This window comes from Ananas comosus, unplaced genomic scaffold (assembly GCF_001540865.1).
Source record: "Ananas comosus cultivar F153 unplaced genomic scaffold, ASM154086v1, whole genome shotgun sequence".
In the NCBI taxonomy this organism is placed as follows: domain Eukaryota; kingdom Viridiplantae; phylum Streptophyta; class Magnoliopsida; order Poales; family Bromeliaceae; genus Ananas; species Ananas comosus.
In genome coordinates this window covers 21,408-33,483 of record NW_017893520.1, presented here as the reverse complement: position 1 = coordinate 33,483, position 12,076 = coordinate 21,408, and the positions used below count along the sequence as shown (strand labels likewise).

At 34.8% G+C, this 12,076-nt stretch overlaps 1 protein-coding gene across 1 annotated transcript; it reads right to left on the bottom strand.

Moving 5' to 3' along the window:
• Positions 1-963: 963 nt before the first annotated feature.
• LOC109706238 (probable helicase MAGATAMA 3) lies at positions 964-11,769 on the bottom strand. Its single transcript, XM_020227036.1, is given in 17 exon segments — positions 964-1,414; positions 2,117-2,203; positions 2,997-3,119; positions 3,845-3,964; positions 3,966-4,205; positions 4,993-5,077; positions 5,491-5,549; positions 6,288-6,341; positions 8,228-8,320; positions 8,410-8,520; positions 8,954-9,051; positions 10,001-10,106; positions 10,195-10,303; positions 10,520-10,570; positions 10,720-10,805; positions 11,512-11,543; positions 11,662-11,769. Coding segments are annotated over 13 exon segments (1,434 nt in total). The 5' UTR covers positions 10,243-10,303; positions 10,520-10,570; positions 10,720-10,805; positions 11,512-11,543; positions 11,662-11,769; the 3' UTR covers positions 964-1,204.
• Between the last annotated feature and the right edge of the window lie 307 nt (positions 11,770-12,076).

Genomic DNA, 12,076 nt, shown 5'->3' with positions numbered 1-12,076 from the left:
TTTTAAAAAAAACCCAGTGATTCGATCAGGGCTTTTTTTGCAAATAGCCGCCTGATAAATTTTATTTGCAAAACTAGCCCCGTCCAAAAATTATTTACAAAAATGGCCCTGCCCCTGCCACGCCAGCGCCACGTCAGCGCCACGTGGGCAGGGCGGGTCCAGATGTTTAAGTTGAATACGGTGAACCATTCACCGTGTCCAATACAAAAATCTTGCATTGGACACGGTGAATGATTTACCGTGTCCAATACAAATACCCCAACAATGGCTAAGTTGGAGATATTTGTATTAGATACGGTGAACCATTCACCGTGTCAAATTATTTGTATTGGACACGGTGAATGGTTCACCGTATCCAATACAAATATTTCGATCTTAGCTATTTTGTATTGACACGGTGAATCATTCACCGTGTCCAATACAAAAACTTTGTATTGAACAAGGTGAATGGTTCACCGTGTTCAACTTAACCATCTGGCCCAGCCCCGCTCGCGTGGCGCTGACGTGGCGCTTGCGTGGCAGGGTCAGGGCCATTTTTGTAAATAAATTTTTGACAGGGCCAAATTTTAAAAAAAATTTTGTAAGGAGGCTATTTGCAAAAAAAAGCCCTTCGATCAAATTTAGCTCTGTACCCAACTCCCTTTTTCAAAAATGCTTTTTTTTTTTTTTACTTTTTTAATTTGCACGAAGAAATTATTATACCCTATAGATATATTATTACATACTAATTTTGAAAAAAAAATATATATATATATAGAGAGAGAGAGAGAGAGTTTCAAGACATGTCGTTGACAAAAAAAATTATATCGTGCCGATATCTTATCAGCATAATAATGATGCGGCTTGTGCCGATATATATACTTAAATTTTTTAGTACGGGTTTATAGAAAACTATTATTCATCGAAATTTGAGCTGCTTAAACATGCCTACAAGAATATATAACATGAAAAACAAAAAGACCAAAAAAAAAAAAGATATCTCTACAAAATAAATTACTAATTCCAAGCAATCTCTACAAAATTGAACTCAAATTCCCTCAAAATGGAAAAAAGAAAAGTACTTCCCTCTCCTCTTTTATCCTTCATTTGCGAATTTCGAATTTTATATATTTTGTAACAATTGTCTTCATCACAAGTTAGCATTCACTTTTACCAACCCTCTATGTATAAAGAAGAACTCAATGGAATATGAGCTTTTCAATTTTTACTCATCGTATCCTCCATCGACATCCATGCCGTCATCTGCCATCCCATCATCTGCGTCATCCGCGCCATGATCGACGGCCATGTTCTCCACTCTCGCCATTTCTTCATCCGCCGTCCAATCCTCTCTTTCTTTGCCTTCTCGCTGTTTCTTCACTCGCATTGCCTCCAACTTATCGTCGCTGAAGAATGCAGCAAAAGGCTTTGGGACCTGCAAAGAAACAATCATCTTTGCGAGTGAGGCCAAAAAGCTGAATCTTATGTAGAAGCTGATGTCCGAAGAAGCACCACTAAACCACAGCTAGGATTATACACTATTCGGTCTTTTAACTGAACTACCAAATCAAACAGAGTCATTTCGGTTTATTTGGTTTCAGTTGCGGAGCCAAACAAACTGAATTAAACAAATCCGTAATAACTTGATAAATGTTAGGCCACTAGACGGGAGATCGGACAGCTGCTGGCCTAACCACTATGTTGTCAGACCAAATCGTTAATAGAAAGAATCAGTCAACATCCTTTGTACTGAAAGAAGGATTTGATCGATATCCAGAGTCCAGACCGAACTAAATTATGTCGGTTTAGATCGCTTTGTGTTGATAATAATTTGGTTGTGTTCGACATGCAAGAACACCCAAAAAAATTAAACCAAGACAACCACACACAGCCCTAGCGGCAGCTTCTAGCTGCAGCAAAGCAAAAGTTGTGAATTGAAACTTAGATTTTGGAGCACAACAGCTAATTCTAGCTTCGCTTCACAGCAAATGCTCCAAACTTCTTTTTTTTTTTTCCGAACGCCTGACTTTTGGAAGCTTCTGCATTCTGGAGTGGAGTAGGGAAGATGTTCCAGAAGTCAGGCCAAACAAGCACTAATAAGTAATATAAAAGATTTGAGAAAGTACGGAAAACACACCTCGAAAAAACAATTATCATCTTTTGCACTTTTAACTAGGTTGCCCCAGTGATCATCTTGTACCAAAGTAGAAGCAGAACCAACAACCTGCAGCATCAGCAAATTTCACAATGCATACTTTGAGTTTTGATGCTTCATAATAACTGAATTAACAATGATATCTACAGGAGAAACAAAATAGGCAGCAACATGCTAAGCAATCTGGAATTCGAGTCGGATAAATATATATTTTAACTTGATCCTTGTACTTAAACACTTTAGTCCCTAAACCTTCATATATATTGTGTTTAAGTTCCTGACCATTAAGAACAGTCAACTTCTATTTCCTTTTAGCCCTGTTTGACATACACTGGAATATTTAAAGGCGAAGGTTACAATGGCTGCGGTATAAGTCTCTCTAGAAATAGCAGCAGGTTTTGATCCGCATTAAATTCAGTAAAGGCTGATTGAAGAACCTCGAGATCCAAATCATCCCACAACAACAAAGAAGGCATGAATAAAAATATATTGTTCACAAGTACTTTTGACATTGTTAGGTAATGTTCACAATTTTTTTTTTTTTTTTAATCAAGACATCAAAGCACCTAGAGATGAAGCTATTTTTTTTTTATTGCAAATCATAAGCTATTTAGTTTTCTTACTGTTCGTCAATTTACAAACGCATCGTCTTGGAGAAACAAAAGACATCGCTCCGACACCTTTGCTTCTCTGTTGTCAACTAAATGCAAATTAAAGAAAATCATCCATAAAGAGCTCGAGGAGAAATGAAGACAGACACGTGAAAAATGCGAAACGTGTCTTAAATTCTTCAAGCTAAAAATCTAGCTACCAGTCAAAGCACATGAGCAGAATGAGAAACTTCCTGTCAAAGAATGCATACCAACACAGCTGATCTTGCTCTCGTGATGCCGACATTCATACGTCGAAAATCAGAAACAAATCCAATCCCTTTCCCCTCGTTTGCTCTGACACATGAAAAGATGACCACCTCCTTTTCCCTTCCCTGCCGACAAAAAAACATAAGGTTATATGAAAATAAGAAGAACAGGCATGGATGTACCTCCAACTACGTGACATTTTAGAGTACGCACATAAACTTCAAGCTTTTCCTTTTAATTAAATAAGCCATTACATATCACTCCCCTTTTTTTTTCCTGATTCGATGAGTTCTGTTGATTTATACTGGTTTGCCGTTAGAATTATGATAATACAATGGAAATATGATAGCTTTAGTATAAAACAGTAGTCATGTATTCCTGTATTAAATTCTCTCTTATTTCCTCACTACAAACCCCACTTAAAACAGATGAAATTACATAAATATAAAAAGAAAGAGTTAAGCTAGGCAGCATTCACAAAAAACCTTATTTAGTTAATAAGACTGCATCAAAACAAGCTCTTTTAACCTATAAGAAGAACTTTTGAGGATTTTTCGAAAAAAAAAAATCCTTCTTTCTTTGGATTTTGAAACTATGACCAAACTTTTTGTATTTATGCAACTTCGACGTAAAAACTTCTCTGTGGACTAAAATGCCTCTAATTCACCTTGTGATAAAGGTAATTACTGAAGCTCCAACTAGAGGCCTCAAAGTCCATGCAAGAAATGTCTACTCTAACAGTACAAAACAAAACAAAAAATTGCTAAAAAGTAGCAAAATTAACCAGGGCAGACTTTTTATACAAATGGCCAAAAATGGAAGCACAAATAATTAGAAATGTGGTACTCACTTGGAATCCATCAACAGTATTAATATCCACAACCTGATCAGACTGCTCCCCAAAAGTAGCCCTGAAATACTCCCTTAGAAGCTTCACCTGGTACCTATAAGGCGATATAATCGCTACTAAGAGAACTGGATCGAAGCTCTGGATAAAGTGTTGCCAACTTATAGTATAAGGCAACTATAAATTCAACCTCTTGCTCATTCACCCAAGACCCACTTCCCGATGGCTGAGTCTCAGCCCCTTTTATGTCGAAAAAACAGAAAGGACCAAAGCAGCAGTATTCATGCCACGAGCATTTTCTGTCTACTGAGTCTCCATCTTGCAAAGAACCACCGTAGAATTCTTTTGAGGGGAATATACTGATCTGCATTGAACTCCACCAATTAGCGGATTTATATGAAATGGTTAGTTACAAATTTAGTCCCCGAAGTTTGACTATTGCGAAGTTTGACTATTGTTTCAATATTATCTTCAGTGTCGGCAATTTAACAACCTAGTCACTAAAATTTAAACCTGCTCTAAATATTATCCTCAAGGTTACACTTTTAGTTACAAAGTTTGAATTCAAGTTCGTCACGAAAGTTTAACCCTGACTTCATTTTCACCCTCAGAGCTACAATTTTGATAAAAGTTAACATACTAACATAGCACCTTTTTAGTCGGTAGACTAAAGAAAAGATCAATTGTTAAACTGAACAAATTTCAGGGCCCCAGTTGTTACAAATGAAACTATGAGGACTAAAATGAAATCTGTATCAACCTTCAGGGACCAGATTTGTAATTAACCGTGATACAATCATTGTCGGTTTATGATTGAGACATATTTGCATATATAACCCCACAAAGTTTACAGATATATCCCCACAATCTAATTTTCTTGAATGGCCTTCAAAAACTTAATTCCTATATTATACACCCATGTACTTCGTGAAGTGCTCCACTTAATTAAACCTTACCAAATAAAACAAACTTCCCCCTGTCAATTCTATTGCGCCCCACTTCAAAACAGAGGTATTTGTGTAAGAAACAGTACATTTAAGGGTGATGTATAAAATTTGGACTAGACAAAGGTATATATGTGAAAAGGACAATTTTTTCAGAAATATATCTGTAAAGGGCCCTTTATATGGAAAAGAGTAATGAAGTCTGACCTTCGGATGCATGCGATATTGAACATTGAGCATCTGTACAGGAAATCCAGCTTCCTGGAACCTTTTGAACAAACTTGTTCCATATCTATGAAGAAATAAAGAAAGAACTTTTAGCAAGGATAAAACTGTATGGAGAAGTCCTCGAGTATAGGCCATTTCGAAATAGATACCGCCGACTTTAGTTTTTGTTTCTTACACTCCATCATTTGCTTGTTTTGATTCAAGTTATTTCCTTCAGCTGAAATAGGGATTCCAGTAATATTAACAGCTCCATTAGCAATGGGCATCAACTTTAAAGTAATCAGCAGTTCCATCATGGATAAAGCTGTTTAATTTAGAGAACTGTTGTTTAATTTTACAAAATTCAACTGACTGAAATAACTTTAGTATCAGTTCAAAGGGTGTCGATCAGAAAAAATAAAGCTGGCAGACTACTTCCAAAGATGACCTTTAGATGCAGGGTCTCCGAATAACAAACAAAAACGAGAAGAAATATCCCCAAATTTCCCAGCAGTTGGAGAAATAACAGTTGCCGGCAACTGAACTGGGTCACCTACCTTATTTAAATAAAAGAAAAACAATAGAGATGTAAGTAATTTCAAAACATAATCACCACAGTGGCTGGCTCAAGCTACCAAAGCATATTAATGCTGTAATGCATGGAGAATTTATCAATATACTGGAAAGTTACAGGGAATAAGAGGAATATAGTATAATATGCTCTTGTTCTTTTCAAAATCAGGGCCAGAATGATGTGGGTATTCCACTTAACACACACACACACACACACACACACAAAGAGAGAGAAGTTAATTGTAATTTTACTCATAAACATTAAATAAAAAAATATTAGGCAATATGCTTTACCTGAACTATAGCACATTTGGAAATGGCTACCTGAACTTTAATACTTTGATCTCACTAGCTAACAATATAGCATTTCGATTTCAGAAAAACTCGTCAATCTGTAAGAGTTTAATACTTTAATGTATAGACTATTCCACCAAGTAACAGAATATCCCATTATGTGATAGAATATTCCATCAAAAAAGTTTAAAATACAATTAAGTTTTAATAGAGGGCGCGTAAAACAAAATAACTGTGAGTCTAGGCAGTAAACCAAAAATTCTGAAGTTCCGGATGCCATTTCAAAATGAGGTGTACTGCTACAGTTCAGGTACTTTCCGTACATCTTTTCCAAAATTTTAATATGTATTGTGGAACACCATAGGGTGCATAGAATTATTTGATGCATAAGTTATTAATGCAAGATCAAAGTTATTCGAGAGACATACAAGAAAAACTTGTCTACATCCATGCACCAAAGGTACAAGAGTTGCCGGTTCCACCTGATAAAAATTAGCCAAAGCACAGCAAGAAGATAAGCATTGTGATAATAGTTATCATTGATAATATTGTACTTATTTCTACCATGATAGCCCACATAGCAATGTATAAGAATAGCATGGGTCATAAAACAAAGGCAACAGTCAAATAAGTGGCATCAACTAAGATATGTAAATGATTATTTCATAAAGACAAGCATGGGAAATTAGCAAACCAAAATATATAGAAGATAAAATAAAAAATATGTAGTACCATCCTCCATTTAGGCACAACATAACCTATGTAAGATTTTAGTGGGTGATATCATCTAATCATACGACAGTGTCATAATAAAATTATATTTAGCCATATAAAGCAATCACAACCTCTTTTCTATATGAGCCAGAAATTCAATAGCAGATCAAGAAGTTAGCAAATTCATATTTCCTAAGAATCACTGATACAGCATAGGTTTGTACATTTTTTTTCTACGTTCTACACATTCAACAGGTTGAAATCAGGAAGGGTCTAGAGAGTCAAGGTACGAGTAAGCTCCTGAAACAATTGTAAATTGAGTCTATTTGATTAGGTATTGTTAGGTGGTTAAAAGGAAATATTTGGTTAGTTTGAATTCTAAGTTCAGTCAAGTAATGATAGAAGAGTCTGCATAATTGTATAGATGGACATAAGAAGAGATAGAACAGCTTGAGATTTCTTTCTCAGGGAATGTGAATTCCCTCTTACAGAGGAATTGAAGATAAAACACAGGAATATTCTGAAATTTATTTTATTCGATCGAATCTCAAAACCACTTGTGAGAACTCAAGTATTGCACAAGCGATAGACCGGCTTAGAGTTCTGAAACTTTTAATTTAAGCGTAGGATTCAGAAAGTCGAACCAGCTCTCTTGCAAGTTTTTGCACACGAGCAAAAGGCCAAGAAGAAGAAACTGATGGCCTTTTCGAGATATAGTAAAGGTAAAAATCTATGAGACTGGAGACTCCCTCTAACTATAAAACACCAAATCTCTTTTTTTCTTGTTTTTTTCCCTTGAAATCCCCTTAACTTTTGCGATTAGAGTCAGAAAAATTCTATTAAATTGAAATTGTATTCAATGGCTATATTAGCTACTTAGTAGTAACTATTATTTGCTCCAGTTATATTTGCTACAATGTGACTAAAACCACCAAATAAGATGAAATCAACAAATTAATCTCATAAAATCCCCAATCTGGCTAAAAATCACTCTATTCCTCAAAAATATCACTCAATTTGCAAAACCACAAAAGTTAAAGGGGTATCATCAAAAAACAAAAACAAAAAACAAAGTTTGGGTTGCTATTTCAAAATAGCCTATTGTTGAGGCTTTTACGGGGTCTCCATAAACTTTTTCCGACTGTAAATTAAACTTTTCAATTAACCTTTTCAAGAAAAGAATGAAATTTCAAGCATAACATTAGATGTTCAAGTAACAAAAGCAACCATACAAATCTCCTAATACTTGTCTAGTACTCTATAATTAGAAGGCAAATATCATACAAACTTTACCTGAACTATACCATATTTTGAAACAAATAACTGAACGTTTTAACTTTACTACTTAACCTTACAATCATTAATTATTTGAGTAACTCCCTCTCTGTCAGAACTTGGCATATTTTAACTTCTTTTACAGAATATTCTGTAATATTTTGTTAACTGACAGAATATTCTATAACTAATTTGACGGAAACTACAAGTCCTAACAGAACTTGATGGAATTCTCTGAAATCAAAAGAAATGAAATGTTAGGCAGTCAAATCAAAATTCTAAAAGTCCAGTACCCATTTAACAATACACTGGTTTAGCTGACGTCAACACTCTGCTTGTCTTTATCTAATAAGAATGTCATGATGGACTTGTAACTTACAGCTTGTGCAGCTTCATCAATTATAACTACATCGAACACGCGATTCATTCTGCTGAAAAGAGACGATCCACTGAAACTGAGAGTTGAAAAAACCTGTAAAGTTAGTAAAATAATTAGGGCAAGTTAGAAGTCATAATAACTTTGATAACTCCAATCCTTTCAATAGAAAAGCATGAACATACAATTGCTGCTTCATCAAGAATCGAAGCACGGATCCGCTCCCGATAGGCTCCTCCAGATCCTTGTTTCACATTGCCAGCCAAGCGATCCACACCAGCAAGTTTTTGCTCTACCTGTAGAGAGAATCAAGGAGAAGGTTATAGCATGTCCAAGTAAAACTTATGTATATACCCTTGCAAAATTATCTATCGACCAATATATTCCTGGAACATATGACTTTTAATATATACCCTTGAAAAACCTAATCTCTTACATATATATCCTAGCAATTAGAGAAAAAAGGCCACCTTTTAAGAACTTTTTCAATTTTACAATGAAAAAATCAACTATTTTACCACATGAATTGGTTGTCTCTCAAACCTAAGATAAATATGTATTGTTGTAAGAAACTGCACTCTCAAGGGGTACATATAAAAGCTCAGATTTTACAGGGATATACAAGGGGTATATATAAAAGTTCAGATTTTACAGGTATATATACATGAATAGATTATTTTCAGGGGATAACGCGTAAAAGCCCCAGCACCCAGAAGGTGAGACACGCACAAGGTAATCCATTGATACAGCTCGCACAGAATGGTGAGGCTTTAGGCCTATCCGCACAATTTTTGGGTTATACACATGGTCATTTTCATCATGAATACCTGAAACAAGAAAGGGCCTTGATAAAACATAGTTTTGGTAGTAAGAGAAATAATAAAAAAGAATTAACCATAAAGCTTTATATCAATCAGCCCTTCAGGTACATCCTAGTTGCAACAAATTCTCAAATAAAACTTGCAATTTTTATCGGCCAAAGATAAACCCAAATATCCAATAAAAATCCTCTCAAAAGTCCTTAAATAATGGGTAGGCCAAGGGCACGACGACAAATAAAATAATGTAAACAAATTTAGAGAGACAAAGGAGAAATATGTTTTTGTTACTAATAGTATATAGGGTTCTCAGAATAGAGGCATCTTACATCACAAATGGGACTACAAAGAAAATAAGAAAGCATCAAGAGAACAAGGTTTGTCTGCTAGGCTCTATTCTGCCACTAGTGAGAAGAACATTAGTAGAAACTATGACAAGGTCATGGCATGAAAGAGAACTTAAAAGAAGCATGAGAATAATAAAAAATTATTCAATGGTTCTAACAAGTAAAGCACACATGAAACAGATAAACTCATACTTTCCTAACAAGATTAGATGGACTGAACCAATTCGGCCCCAAAAACTTCAACTTCGGTGTAACGGTACTAAGGAAGGCTTAGTTTTAGAATGTTGATTTAAGTTGGCTGAAATTAGATTATAGGATCTAGCATCACTAATTTATAAATCTTTAACATTAGCTAATTTATGGTACTTTAATCTCTACATTATCTAAGATGGATAACAATATATTCAAATATATCGACATGGTGTGACAATAAGTTTTACTATGAATATTCCTGTTGTCAGTATTTATTTTGTCCTTCCAAAATGTTTGAAGAACTTTTAATGGTGATTGCAAACCGAATACTGAAACTGCTGAAATCAAAACATTTCATTTGGCAAAGGACCGAAACCAAAACCCAGTTTTCAAACTATACATGAAGGAGAAATTCTTACCTGTTCGTAGAACGCGCAACACTATCTCATCAAGTGCAGAGTTGGATGGGGCACAGACCAACACATGAACCCGATATTTCCGGTTAGAACTTATAACTTCAGGTTTCTAAGCAGGAAAGGGTAAGTGTTACATAGGTATCATATAGGTATAGTATACTCAATATGGCAATGTACGAATAGTTATTTGAAAATACCAATTCATTTCCAGTAGGAAAGAAACCATCATCACCATCAACGGGCATAATAAAATCTCTTGGGTTTCCACCAACCAGCCAAGGAGATGCTTTAGTCCACTGAGAATACCTGCCAAATCAAAAGTAATATTAGAAAGTTGGTTTTGTTTTAGAACAAATTTTCAAAGAAAAGCATTTTTTTTAAGTACAAGGACATACGTAAGAAATTAAATAAAACAAAGATATACAGGGATATATATACGCAAGTAGAGAGATCTTGCAGGGATATATATACATACATATATGTATATATAATCTACCAAAGAAAAAACCGGTTATTACACACCTGTCCTCAATTTGAAGTTCTGCTCTATGTTTTCCAGCAGGTAATCCACTTCTGTATGATAAGAAATGTGAATTAAATTTGCAAACATAATGTAAAATGTTGTTCCTTTTTCGATTTCTTCAAAAATATAAAAAGGAAGATTATGTAATTTTCTACAACCTATCAACATCACTGAATAGAAGTAGGGTGAGTAGTATTACTTAGATTGCACTCTTGCAGGAGCTGAATGAAGAACGGCGCTAAGAAGTCCCAGAATTGTTTGTGTTTTTCCTGTTCCTGGCGGACCCTAGGAAGAAACATAAAGAAAGAATCTAAATGAGCAAAAGCATCAATGGCACATAAAAAGTGGTGGCACATAAAAAGTGGTGGCTTTAGAAGACTTTCATTAGTACATGATACAAATATTGCTTGATGAATTTATTCAACCTCCACTTTCTTCAGTAATGTTTCCAACACATCGTGTACCATCTACCATTTTTGTTAATCAAGGTTTTTCACGTAAATCATCACCTTCACTGTTTACTTCCTCCCAGAAAGTAAGTGTAATGTTAATTAGAATACTTGATGGCCTACTATGAAGAAAATTTAAGGATTTCTTTTGTAGAAATTTGCGAGTGAAAACACGAAATATTCCTCCAGCACTATAAGCAAGTGAAATCTTCTTTCACACAAGAATTATGATACATGATCAAAGTATATTAGGAGCATTCAGCCCATAAGTCCCAAGCAGCCCAATAATCACATGAAAATGAAAGAGATCTTTTGATTTTAAATAAATAAACAGACCTCTATGGCTCTATCACATTTCTCCATTTGTTACTGATTTTTAAGAAACAGCAAAAAAAAAAAAAAAGAAACGAGGGGGTTGGGTTTTTTTTTTTGGTGGGGGAGAATCGTGCCCAAGTGATTAAATAAAGAAGCATCTATCTATTATACAGTATTGGATGATTGGTGCAACAAAATACACATCACTAGCAAGTAAAGCGCCAAACCTGAATGAGAACAAAGGATCTACGTGAAAGACCTGCCTGCCACACAAATATTAATTTATTGGAAACAAGTTAGTCTCAATTCAACAAAACGAAAAAAGAAATAAATACAAAAATTCCACGATAGATTGCTGATTTCACAAAAGAACTCACGTGTATGGCATCTAATTGTGAAGGATTAAGGTAGGTTTTAAAGTGGTTCATCAATGGTCTAGGCACATTCCAGGTCCGATCTTCAACATCCACATCATTTGAATTTTCTTTAGCTGATAATATCATGTCCTTGGAAGGAAGAGAAACGATAGAATGCAGTGCCATGTATTCGCACATTATAGTTGATAAGCTGCAAATCTAAAAGAACGATTGACAAAGAAATTTAGCACTTACATCTTGGCATAGTACAAAGAGAGCTATACTTTTTTACTCTATAGACAATCGAGAAGCTGCAAATCTAACCTTATTTTTATAGATTAGAAAAAAAAAATGATAAGTTAATAATTTTTATATAGATTAACATGTTAAGTGGGTGGAGATTATTTTTTTTCTCTCTCCTTTTAAATTAAGTAAA